This window comes from Anomaloglossus baeobatrachus, chromosome 11 (assembly GCF_048569485.1).
Source record: "Anomaloglossus baeobatrachus isolate aAnoBae1 chromosome 11, aAnoBae1.hap1, whole genome shotgun sequence".
Classification (NCBI taxonomy): domain Eukaryota; kingdom Metazoa; phylum Chordata; class Amphibia; order Anura; family Aromobatidae; genus Anomaloglossus; species Anomaloglossus baeobatrachus.
In genome coordinates, this window is record NC_134363.1 from 47,478,062 (window position 1) to 47,490,477 (window position 12,416).

The 12,416-nt window shown below is 43.4% G+C and overlaps 1 protein-coding gene across 2 annotated transcripts; it reads right to left on the minus strand.

Annotated features, from left to right (window-relative positions):
* Positions 1-7,652: 7,652 nt before the first annotated feature.
* Positions 7,653-11,749, minus strand: LOC142256065 (ferritin heavy chain B-like). Of its 2 annotated transcripts, XM_075327568.1 has the most exons (5): positions 11,485-11,544; positions 10,270-10,575; positions 8,667-8,813; positions 8,401-8,526; positions 7,653-7,978 (listed from the first exon to the last, which is right to left on the minus strand). In XM_075327568.1, the coding sequence occupies exons 2-5, from the start codon at positions 10,471-10,473 to the stop codon at positions 7,823-7,825; spliced, it is 633 nt and encodes a 210-aa protein (XP_075183683.1). In that variant the 5' UTR covers positions 10,474-10,575; positions 11,485-11,544; the 3' UTR covers positions 7,653-7,822. The 2 variants fall into 2 exon arrangements, with proteins under 2 accessions (XP_075183683.1, XP_075183684.1); XM_075327569.1 differs by lacking the exon at positions 10,270-10,575 and having other exon boundaries at positions 11,485-11,749.
* Between the last annotated feature and the right edge of the window lie 667 nt (positions 11,750-12,416).

Consider the following 12,416-nt stretch of genomic DNA (forward strand, 5'->3'; position numbering starts at 1 on the left):
TCATAATATTTTATAAATATTATTTAAACCAAAAAAAAGGTAATTTCCTCTTGGATTCTACACGAACAAAATGGGAAAAAATATTCGGGAGTGGTAATATCCATCCATGGACTTTTAAAGAGCTAATACTGTGCATCTGTGTCTTTGATTTCATAGTTTATACTTTATTTCATATAAATCCAACAGAAAAAAAAAATATGGCATGTTCTATTAGATTTTTACAGATATCATGACCTGATACAGGACCATACAAGGCACCACACTGAGTAATTGGATGCAGAAACTTGGCATTAAATCTGCATCTCCTGGCAGGAAAAAACACATTAAAATGCACGGTGTGCACACGTCCTAAAGTGATAGGAAACTAATTGTTCCAATACGTGCAGCCACAGGTGGTTCAAGAAGAAACACGATCGATCTATGTCTAAAGCAAAAAGCAGCTTCTGCCAAAAACACAGAAATGCATCAGGGCAAGATCACAGGAGCCTTTAATAATATAGTGTTTTTCATTCACAAAAAAATTGGATGATTTTTCCTCTGTATTGTCATATACATCAAATTTACAAGACCAAGAATTGCACTAAAATCGGATACTATACGGATGATCCACGGAATGAGGAGCCTTCCTGCATAAGCAGGAATCTATGTATTGCTATCATTTTATATAGAGGAATATACATGAATGAGTCCCACCCATAGCCGAGATATATATCCTGATATCTACTCCCTGACAAAGAAAGGGAGTGTGTCTGTATGTGTGTATGTCTGTATATGTGTGTGTGTGTGTGTGTGTGTGTGTGTGTCTGTATGTGTGTGTGTGTGTCTGTATGTGTGTGTGTCTGTGTGTGTGTGTCTGTATGTGTGTGTCTGTGTGTGTGTGCGCGTGTATGTGTGTGTGTTTGTGTGTGTGTCTGTGTGTGTGTGTGTGTGTGTGTGTGTGTCTGTGTGTGTGTCTGTATGTGTGTGTGTCTGTATGTGTGTGTGCCTGTATGTGTGTGTGTCTGTGTGTGTGTGTCTGTATGTGTGTGTGTCTGTGTGTGTGTCTGTGTGTGTGTGTGTGTGTGTGTCTGTGTGTGTGTGTGTCTGTATGTGTGTGTGTGTCTGTGTGTGTCTGTATTTGTGTGTATGTGTGTGTCTGTGTGTGTGTGTATGTGTGTGTATATATGTGTGTGTGTATATATGTGTATGTGTGTGTGTATGTATGTGTGTGTGTATATATATGTGTGTGTGTATGTGTGTGTATATATGTGTGTGTGTATGTATATGTGTGTGTGTATATGTGTGTGTGTGTGTATATATATGTGTGTGTATGTGTCTGTGCGTGTATATATATGTGTGTGTGTGTATGTGTATGTGTGTGTGTGTGTGTGTGTGTGGGTATGTGTGTATACTGCTTAAAAAAATAAAGGGAACACTAAAATACCATTATGTTGTTATGTGTTCCCTTTATTTTTTTGAGCAGTATAAATATATATATATATATATATATATATATATTTCTAGTATGTACAATATGTATAAGGATTTTTCTCATGACACTTTGCACTCTCCTTGGGGCGTGAAAACATTTTGTAACAGTAAATTGGATTCTTTGCACAGAAAGCTACAATTACTGCACAATTATGGGGCATCCTTCACCCTCAGGGAGGGGGTCAGTGCTGAGAACTTGAATTTTTTACATTTTTTTCAAGACCGCTTACAAAAAAAACTACAGACAGGCGATATTGTTTACGAAACATTGGAAAACCACAAAAAAGTGTGAAGATTCTAAGTGATATTTGTCAACAGCCCATAGTCTCAGATATGGAAAAGTCGGCTGCACTGTGAACTGTAAAATGATGATTGATGCGGTTGATCTGGAGAGGTTTCTTCAGCTACAAAGAAATCACGGACGTCTTACATTTTTTTTACGGACAGGGCAAAAAAAATGACCTATTTTTACGGACTATCCTGGAATTTCTGGATGGTTGAGGATAGGTAAATGTGACTCAGCAGGGAGTGCACCGTATGAGAATAGCAGTGTGCGGAGTGTGCGGAAACAGTGGAGCGCTCAGCGAGCATAACTAGGCAGAAATGGAGAACACAATAAGGGAGGTGTGGGGGACAGTGACGTGCGCTGATGTCCTGGTGATGGAGGAGGAAACTTCATATCATCCACATGTCACAAGTTTTACCCAAACCAGAATTGCAACATTTTTTTATGCACAAGAAATAGGACTGGTCAGGGCATTAAGAGAAGATGCTGTTTAAAAAGGACCAACCCCCAGGATTTTCATAAATAAAGTAAAGCCAGTGCTATACTGGCACTAGGATGCTGAATCCAGGCATACCTTCAGTTCGGAGATTGGATGTTTTATTACAGTAATATGTGCATGTAAAGTTTCAGCAATGCACTGCTATTTGATTGACAGGTGCAACAGGAGTGTGACTATATGGGTTGGGTCTTGCTATTTATTCCCGCCCCTGTCTACCTCCCTGTGCCTTCCATAGACTTTAATTTCGGCGCATGCTCATTAGCATTTATCACTATTGCAGCAAACTCTTCACTAAGGTGGCGTTGGAGTCGGCGCATACGCATAGCGCTATCTCCGGAACCCTCTTTGTGAAGACTCTCTCTTCCTTCATTGGACTGATAGACCCATGATGCAAGGTTGGCGCATGCACCCTCACATCCTCAGCTCTTGTTGTGACTGATTGGAGTGGAGACCACCCGAAACCAAGATCAGATCCCCACACACCCCGCACCCAGAAGACGAGACGCACGTGTCAGAGGAGACTGGTGAATTGATTTGGAGGGGGGTTGGTCTCCTCGTTTTTTGGGTGCATCCTGTGGTGCTGTGCGGGGAGCTGATCTTGGAGGTAGGGCGGTCTCCACTTCTGTTGTGACCGCACACGCTCTGGCGGTCACCACGAGAGCTGAGGATGCAAGGGCGCATGCGCCGCTCTCGCATCCATCAGTCCAATGAAGGAAGAGGGACTCTTCACAAAGATGTCATCTGAGATAGGCGCCATCTTAGTGAAGAGTTTGCTGCAATAGTGATAAATGCTACTGCGCATGCGCCAGAATTAACGTCTATAACGGCAGCAGGAGCAGGAAGCCCAGGTAGGCAGACAGGGGTGGGAATAGAAAGCAAGACCCTACTTACCATATTCCTGCTTCTGTTGCACCTGTCAATCAAATAGCAGTGCATTGCTGGAACTTTACTTGCACATATTAATGTAATAAAACATCCAATCTCAGAGCTGAAGGTATGCCTGGATTCAGCATCCTAGCCCCAGTATAGCACTGGCTTTACTTTATATATGAAAATCCTGCTGGTTGATCCTCTTTAATGAGCTGTTTTTTATTGCCTCCATAAAAATCATCGTTGGGTCTCATTCAGACATCATACGTGTTCTACCTGTGATTTTCACGCATAGAAAGCTTTATAGCCTATGGGGCTATTCACATATGATCAAGAGTCATAATATAAGTCTATGGATCTGTGGAAATCACGGATGGCATACAAATGGCAACAATGTACAATGCGATTACAATTGCAATATATAGAAAAAGATTGTAATTTATGTATCCATATGTGAATGACACGTTAGGTGTTTTTTATAAAGATTTTCCCATCCAGAAGCCTTGTTTGGAGGCAAGAAGATCCCCATATCTGCATACAATGGCACCTATGATAAAATATTAAAATGTCATTTATCGGCGGGTGCAGTTTTATTTTTCCCTGTACTATGTCATCTACCATACTCCTAGGTAATAGGAAAATATAGTGAGAGATGGTCCGGCTATTAAAGGGTGGAGGAGGCTTTTTTTTTCCCTCTTTTTAATCTTGCCTTATATACATATCATTATACAGGAAAAAATGTTTCCTAACATTTTTTTCATGTAAAATCCATTTTATCGTTAGTTTTGTAAGTTTTATTTTCAGATCAAGTGTCATAATACTCTGACAGCATTTTTCTCACCAGCCACTTGGGAGTTAGAGAGGCGTCCAGCCGTCTTCCCCATGCTGTTTCCATCCATTTCAGCAATTTCCCTCTCCCCCCAGCCTCTTCCCTCTGACCCATTTATTACTCGAATGAAGCCAGTCTGAGGGTCTGACCTGCTTGATTCGAGTATCGAGCACTTAGGTATTTTAGTGCTCAATCATTACTACTGTTGAAATCAGGAACACACAGGACAGCAGAGCGAGGGGCCTGCAGCACTGAGGAAGAGCAGGGTGCTGCCGGGAAATGTAGTTTTAGCAGATTTGAGAAGCAACGCCCATTCAGCTTTGTGAAGAGGGACAGAAGAAGATGATAAAAGACACAAATGTACAAGAAAATAAGTCTATTGCTGGCATAGGACAAGTGATCTACTGTACTTAGTCGTAGGACTGGTGGGTATGTAAATCTGGCATCTGTGGTCTTTCCTGTCGTCTATTTTCAAAGAAAAGAAGAAGCGAAATTGCTGACTTATGTATGTAATGCCTACATTCGTGCAAACATTTCTCCTTGGCGTTGGGGGGAGGGGTGATATAATATCCGCTATGTTTATAAATTAGAATGAAGTTCATTTGTTAAATCCACATCCCACTATTACAGAACCAGTATGTATAGTAACTGCCATAACCAACTGCCTAATAATATTTGCACCATATGGCGCCACAATAAATAGCACCACAGTTGTGAATGTTGAGTGGGAGAAATGTCATGTGAAATTTCACAAGACCAAATATAGAGAATGTAGATTTGCTTTTTTTTAATGTTTCTTATTTTTAATACTTTTTCTTGAATATTTGATATTTTTTCATCTCTCGGGGCAGATTGATAACACATTTTTAAGAATATTGTTTCCGAAATCGAAAAAGCTTAAAGCTTGGTTCACACGAGTATGTTTTTGCTCTGTTTATGCAAAAGACGCGAAGCAGTGTGAGCCTTGTGCACATTAGCCGTTTTCCACATGCACCTTGCCTGATTTAAAGAGTGATTGTCTTTCATTTTATTTCTTTTTTGAGAAAAATATGCAAAAATAAAAAACTTTGTAATACATCTTACTGGAGAAATCTGCTTCTTTCTCCTCCTGGACTCATTATTCATTTTCAGTAGTCTTAATTTATAGGAAAATGTGTCTTTAGTAAATAGATTTTTCCATTATGGAGATGGGAGGTGACAATTGGTGCTCATAAAGTTCTATGGAGAAGTGTAGCTGTCACTTCAGGCGAGCCTGTAGCAGAATGTCTCTGTTGACGTCTAGCTCCTCCCTCCTCCATAGAATTTTAAAAGCACCAATTGTCATCCTTTATCTCAATATTTACAAATATATGAAACTGTCACGCTCGGGAGATACGTGGCTAGTCCATGCATTGTGATCCGACATCCTGCCCCTGGAGGTGATCTGTTCATGGCTGACTTCATGTGGGCAGAGATACAAACTGCCCAATTAGTGACTTCCATTGGGGTTCAGGTCAAGTCTGGATCCCAAACCGCTCGTTATTTAAAGTCCACCTGCACCTGCCGATTTGAACTACCACCGTTTCGCTCATCTCTGATCACCAACTCTTCCTCCATCGCTCCCATTCATTGTTAACAAGGTGGAACAATTGCTTCATGACTAGGGATGAATGGACCCATGTATGTTTGGGTGTGCCAGAAATTAGTGCAAAGTTTGGTCCACTTCCCCGAACCCCTTATCAGTCAATACAGAACCGGAAGTGAAGTACTGTAAAATGGTCATAGTAGGGACTAGGGGGTTTCTAAACGAATGCAATGGAAACAAGAGCAGGACCGTCATACATACTGTGTTTCCATAAAGAAGGTGGCCGCCAGATTGCTGAACAGGTCCAATGTTTACACAAAGTGAATATTCCCCTCCTATTTTTCTAACCAGCCAAGGTAAAGCAGCAACTGCGGGCTGATATCAAGCTGGGAAGGGTCCAATATCCATGGCTCTTCCCAGCCTGATAATACCAGCCCCCAGCTGTCAGCTTTAACTAGACTGGTTATCAAAAATAGATGTGACCCCACGTGTTCTTTAATAATTGAAGGAAAAAGAAAAAAGTATGGGTTCCTCCTATTTTTGATAACCATCCAAGGTAAATCAGACAGCTGGGGACTGATATTAGGGTGAGAAAGGCCATAGATATTTGGAGCTTGCAACCTAAGTTTAGCAGCCCACAGCTGCCCCAGAAGTGGGCATAGATTAGATTCACCCACTGATGTTTTACCCATAACTTTCCAATTGCCCTAGTGCTGACATCAACCCCACAACAATTACTGTGATTGCCACATCAGCAGGAAGAGCCAACGATTGGTACATCTAATAGATGCGCCACTTCTGGAGAGGCTGCTATATTTAAGCTGAAGGGGCCAAATATTCATGGCCCTTTCCACCCCGATATTACCAGTCCCCAGTTGTCTGCTTTACCTTGGCTGGTTATTAAAAATAGGGCAGATCTCGCAGTTTGTTTTTATTTAATTAACTAGGCATAGCAATGGATAACCCCTTTAAGAATTCAGTGTACTTTGAATATGTGCAACATATGCAAAGAGCCTGCAGGTATACAACGACATATTTTGCCTTTGTGATACATCTGAGGTTGTGTAAGAAGCATTTCTTGTATAATCCGCTCAGATCTGGTGTAAACTACATTTACCGCTAACGGCAGAATATTTTCACCTGAAAAAGTGGGGATGGAAAACATTGTACAATGGACACGTTTCCTGAGAGCGGAGTTAGCAGTTATGTAAACTCTGCATTATTACCCATTTATGTATCTGTACAAACAGCACATTCTGACGCACCAGCGTAACTAGAGCTTGATGGCCCCGATTCAAAGTTTGAACCTTGTGCCCCTCCTCCCTGGTACACTGACTCAGGGAACAAGACAATGATGCCCACACTTTGGGTACGGGATAATGATGCCGACATTGGGGGGGGGGGGGGGGGGGTTAGAGTGAGTAAGGATAGAGTGGAGTGCTCCGTCCTTAATCATTGCTGTGTGCGATGACTGCCACCGGGGCCTCCTGGCTCACAGGCACCGTGGTCTGTCACTGACTAACATCGCTCATCTCACACAGAGCAGAGCCGGCTGCTTCTCTGCAGGGCGGGCACTGGGCCCCCAACTCTTCTGGGCCCAGTCACGATCTCTGCAACCTTGGTCGTTACGCCCCTATTCTGACATCAGAACCTCATGATTAGCTCTCAAGGCTACATTCACACCATGAGATTTTAAATATTTAGATTTTTTTTTTTGGGGGGTATGCAAACATTTGGGGCACAACAAGCCTGTCACTTCAGCTCTATTACCCTGTGTTACTGACAGCTTCTTTGCCTGAGGCAGTGAGTTAAAGAGGCAGCAGCGCTGGGCGGGGAATAGAGCTGTAGTGACAGGAGTCTGATGTACTGTAGACCTGCAGCCTCATTTACATGTCAATTAAAATAGGCAGGTCAGTGATTGAGGAACCGGTTGATCATGTAACTAGGTATTGCTGATGTGTGAAGAGCTAGGTGCACATCTGACCTGTACCAGCCAATAGTTAAAAATATGAGTGAAATTTAAGTTTATAGCCACACTTCTGACCAACTATTGTATAATTTCTGAAAAGAAAAAAAATATATAATTTTTTTTTTAGTATTTTAGGCTGCATCAGAATGAATAATTTTAAACATGTTTATAATGCAGAAAGGCTTTATTGGAAAACTTGCTGACAAGCACAATCACAGCCGCTCAGGTAACAGATCACACAAGGTTCAGAGAGGCCCAAAACACACGTCAGGGGCAATTATTCCAGGTAGATAAGGAGATGCAGACTGGACCGGTGGCATCCAGGAGGAGACATCTTAGCTGCTCTCTCCCAGGGTGTGCTTGTCAAACAGGTACTCGCCCATGCCGTTCTGGGGTACCCCAAGGCGCTTCAGGTTGGTGATGTAGTCTCCAAGCTGCTTAATAGCCTTCACCTGTTCCTCCAGGTATTCAGAATCCAAGAAGTCACAGAGCTGGAAGAGAAGGGGGCATTATTGATATGCAGGAATTACTAGCCCCAATACATGGAAATAAACATCTACCTACAATATTGTAGCCAAGACTAAGTCATTTCATTAGGACCCAGCTACAAAACCAAACTGTTACAGCACCACTTCAGAATCAAGTTAGCCATGTATTTCAAATACTGCACTATCCCTTTAAGACATATGGGGAAGTTTACTATAAGATGAAGCAAGAATACAATTTGACAAGTCATAAGCATTTTTAGAACGTAAAAGCAAATATTAATTGTGCTGAATAGACATGTCAGAGGATGCACCGCATAACCCAAGAGTTACACAAGAGATGAAACACCCACACCCCAAACAGTATACTAAGACTAGGGAGTTGCAGTTACTTTCTATAGAAGACCAAGATTTTCATGGACACTTACTTGAGGGTCAACTTTGTCAGTGGCCAATTTGTGAAGATCCAGGAGGGCCTGGTTCACGGTCTTCTCCAGCTCCAGGGCGGCCTGCATGGCCTCCAGGGTGTTGGCCCACTCATCACGGTCAGGTTTCTAAGAAAAAGAAAGACTGGTCTTTACACTGCTCTTCAATTACTTTGAAGTAGATGGGAGCTTAAGAGGACTGAGGTTTCATATTAATACAAGTGTAGTTTCTGCATTAGGATGGGTGATGAACACTACAGAAATCTCACCTTAATGTCCTGGAGGACCACACGTCCCCCACGCTTGTTTTGATACTTCAGGAACTTCTCAGCGTGCTCCCTCTCTTCATGGCTCTGCTCCTTGAAGAACTTGGCCACATGTTCAAGGGCAACATCATCTCGGTTAAAGTAGAAGGACTGAAATAAAATAAGGAGAGAAGTTAAACAACCAGTTTGTAGAGATCAGAAGAAAAAAAAAAATATATGTATAGGTTCAATTGAGTCAGTAACACTGTGGGAAGGACAGCTTGTTCTTGTGAGCATCTTATCTAGCAGGTGTGTGCAAGGAAATATTGTATTACTTTATCAGTTCACTGTCAGGACTAGTGTGGGGTGTTCGGCTACTTTCACACTTGCGTTGTTTTAAATCAGTCAGCTCCATCGTTGCAACTTAACGACGGATCCGTCGTTAAGTTGCAACGATGGACCTGACTGATTTAAAACAACGCAACGACGGATCCGTCGTTTTTTTAGATGTCAACTGAAGCAACAGATGTGTTATTTCCCAGGATGCCGTTCACTGGAATCCTGTGAAAAAAAAACTGATCCAGCGCATGCATTACATACGTTGTGCATCCATTTTACAACGGCGCCGTCGTGATCCATTTGTGTCTGTGACATCCCAGTGGGATGTCCCAAATATGCTGGGCATGCTCAATGGAGCATGACAGAATCCAGCACCACAGACAAACATAGCTTGTGACAGAATCCTTCGGAGTCCTTTTTTTTGCCGCTCCAAAAACATTACATTCAGCGTCGCTCCCGCCTGACAGTCAGTAAACGACTGATCACTCACGTGGAAAATGCAACGCAAGGCCATCAGTCACAATCAGTCGCTAATAGAAGTCTATGGGGGAAGAAAAAATCCTGATCCCTGCAAAATATTTTGCTGGTTACCGTAATTCCTAAAGGTGACGGATGCAAAACAACGCAAGTGTGAAAGCAGCCTTAGGATAGTTTCACACTTGCGTTGTGTGGCATCCATCAAATTGCGTTGTGCGACGGATGTGTTGCATCTAGTGGCACAACTGATGCGAAGGATCCTGCAAAACAACGGAATCTGTTGTAGCTTTTTAGCAATTTACTTAACTGAGCATGTGCAGTTGTGTAAATGCAGTGGGTGAGCAGACCCCCTGCAAAAGGGAGCATAGTTAACCCGGAAATGTTATTAATAAAAATGTTTTATTTGTATGTGCATGTGTATAGTGTTAGGGTACCCCTAGTGGCCGGGTGGGACGGCTGTCACCACAGTGGAGAGGAGGAGCCGGCAGAGACAAGGGGAGGAGAGAGCAAGGGTGTGAGGAAAAGATTAGATCAAGGGAGCGGTTGTCTCGGGGACAGGAGCGGAGCAGCAGAGCCGGGGCAGAGTGTGGAGCTGAGTGGGCAGAAAGAAAGAAAGAAAGAAGGGAGCTGGAAATCAGGGAAGCCGGTGAGAAAAGGAGCGGGCGGAACCTCATAGTGTGAAGCAGTCCGGTGTGGGTCCGGGCTGTGGGTAGCCAGAAGTGGGAGCCGGGCGAAGTGGAGTAGTCAGGCACATCCCCACTGGAGGGGACGCAAGGACAGGCTTCCCCCAGCTAAGAAAGTGTATCCTCACCTTTATGGCTTTGTTTGGGACTTTGTGAGAAGTAGCATCCGGGACAGCAGTGTGTGCACGTCGGGCAGAGTGTGTGAGCGGAACAGCAGGGGACACCGGAGATAAGGAGGTGGACGCAACCTCAGAGCCTATTCTGCCGGTGTGGGTCCGGTGTATGCTTGGCTGAAGAGTGGGAGCCCGGAGGAAGTGGAGTACTTTGGGCATATCCCCACCAGAGGGTGCGCAAGGTCAGGTTGTCCCCAGCTCCACAGGAATTGTCATCTGCCAGATTTATTGCTAACCGGATTGCTTTGTCTGGACTTTTATCTGTGAAGAATAAAAGAATGTTCGTTCATTGCATTGTACCCTGCCTGAGGAGTGTTTGTGCGCCGGATAACATCTACACCACCACCACACTCTGCCCCACCAAGTCATCTCCTGTCCCCATAGTGACGGTGGAACCAGGGGTAAGCCTGAGTGCAAGGGCCGCGACTACAAGGCCAGAGGCACCCCTGGCACCCCGTTACATAAAGACAGATCAGACACAGGAATCCATCAAATGACAGATTCCACCATAGACTTCCATTATAAAAATGACAGACGCCGATGGAATCCAGCACATTGCGTTTTTTGATGCTCTGCGAAGCGCAGAAAAACGCCACATACTGCGTTCTTTCCGCCGGTGGATGCAACGCAGGACCATCAGTCACAATGAGTCGTCCATACAAGTCTATCTGAAGCAGCGGAATCTGAACGGATTCTGCTGTTTTCCAAAACAGCGGATTGCGACTGAAGGGGGAAGAAAAAAAAAAAAAACCCACAAGTGAGAAACTAGCCTTAGTCATTTTGCAGCAAAACTCCCCAATAAGAAAGTAGTAGGTCAGGAATTGAGAAGCAACAATGTTTACAAAACAGTTACTTCCTTTACTTTGAAGTGTAAACAGAAGGCTTGTGATGATCAGATCTCCTCCAGCCCAGGAAATCTCAGGTGTATACACTAAACAGTTATGTTATATCTCAGGTGTATAGGTAGTTGTGCAGAACACAGGGTTTACAGATCTCTACAAGGATCTGATCGATCTGGGAGGACTAGAAACAATGAAGGCTAGGAAAGGCTGCAACACAAAGTACAGAGCAAGGGGAGGAGGACATCACAAGAAGCTGAGGAAGGAGCAGCTCAGCCCTGCACATATGGCCAGATCTGCTGAGGATACAGAAGACAGCGCAGACACTCACCATGGAGAGGTAGGTGTAGGAGGCATAGAGCTCCAGGTTCACCATGCGGTTGATGGCAGCCTCGCAGTCGCGGTTGTAGTTCTGGCGCACCTGGGATTCCATTGCGGTTTCTTGGTGGTTTTGGTGGCGCAAAAAGGTTGCAAAAATACAAGGTATTGGAGAGGAGAGAGGCTTTGGTCTCCTTGTCCTCTGCGCGTGTTCCGTTCAATCACTGTTGAAGCAAGAACTCTGCTCAGAGTCAGGATCGTCTGATCCGTGCACAATAGAGCCCGGGATTTATAGGCAGGAGTCTGGGGAGTGGAGTGACATCACCTGTCTGCAGCCAATCCCTGCCTGGAGCTGCAGCAGAGATCGGGCGGAGCTTCGGAGTGCACGCTCCTCCACTGCTGATGTCACATTATTTTCCAAAACACATTATTGCATGAATAGCAATCCCCTAACTTCTCCTTTATGCCATTCCTTACTATTAGTCTTTACAATATTGGCAGCTATTGCCGGGAATCGGATCAGCTGACACAACTCTTTTTCTTTAGTCAGTGACCAGTGTATTATCCTGCATTCTGCTGCAGATTTGGAGGCTGAGGATATTGCTATTTCATGTATTATTGTATATACACAATGTATACATTTTTTTAGTGCAGATTTTTCTAAACTGAAATCTGCAGCATTTCTATATATAAATCTGCTTATTTTCCTCCCTTAATCTGTGTAATTTGGCTTTTTTTTTTTTCAATGGGCAACCAGATAAAACTTATGCCTTGAAACAACAAACCATCAAGGCATACGTTTTACCTGGTTGCCCAATGAAATTAATGGGTAAAATCTGCACCAAAAAATAGCATTTTTGCCACAGAAATGGACATGACATGGATTTAAATAAATCATAATATTTTATAAATATTATTTAAACAAAAAAAAAGGTAATTTCCTCT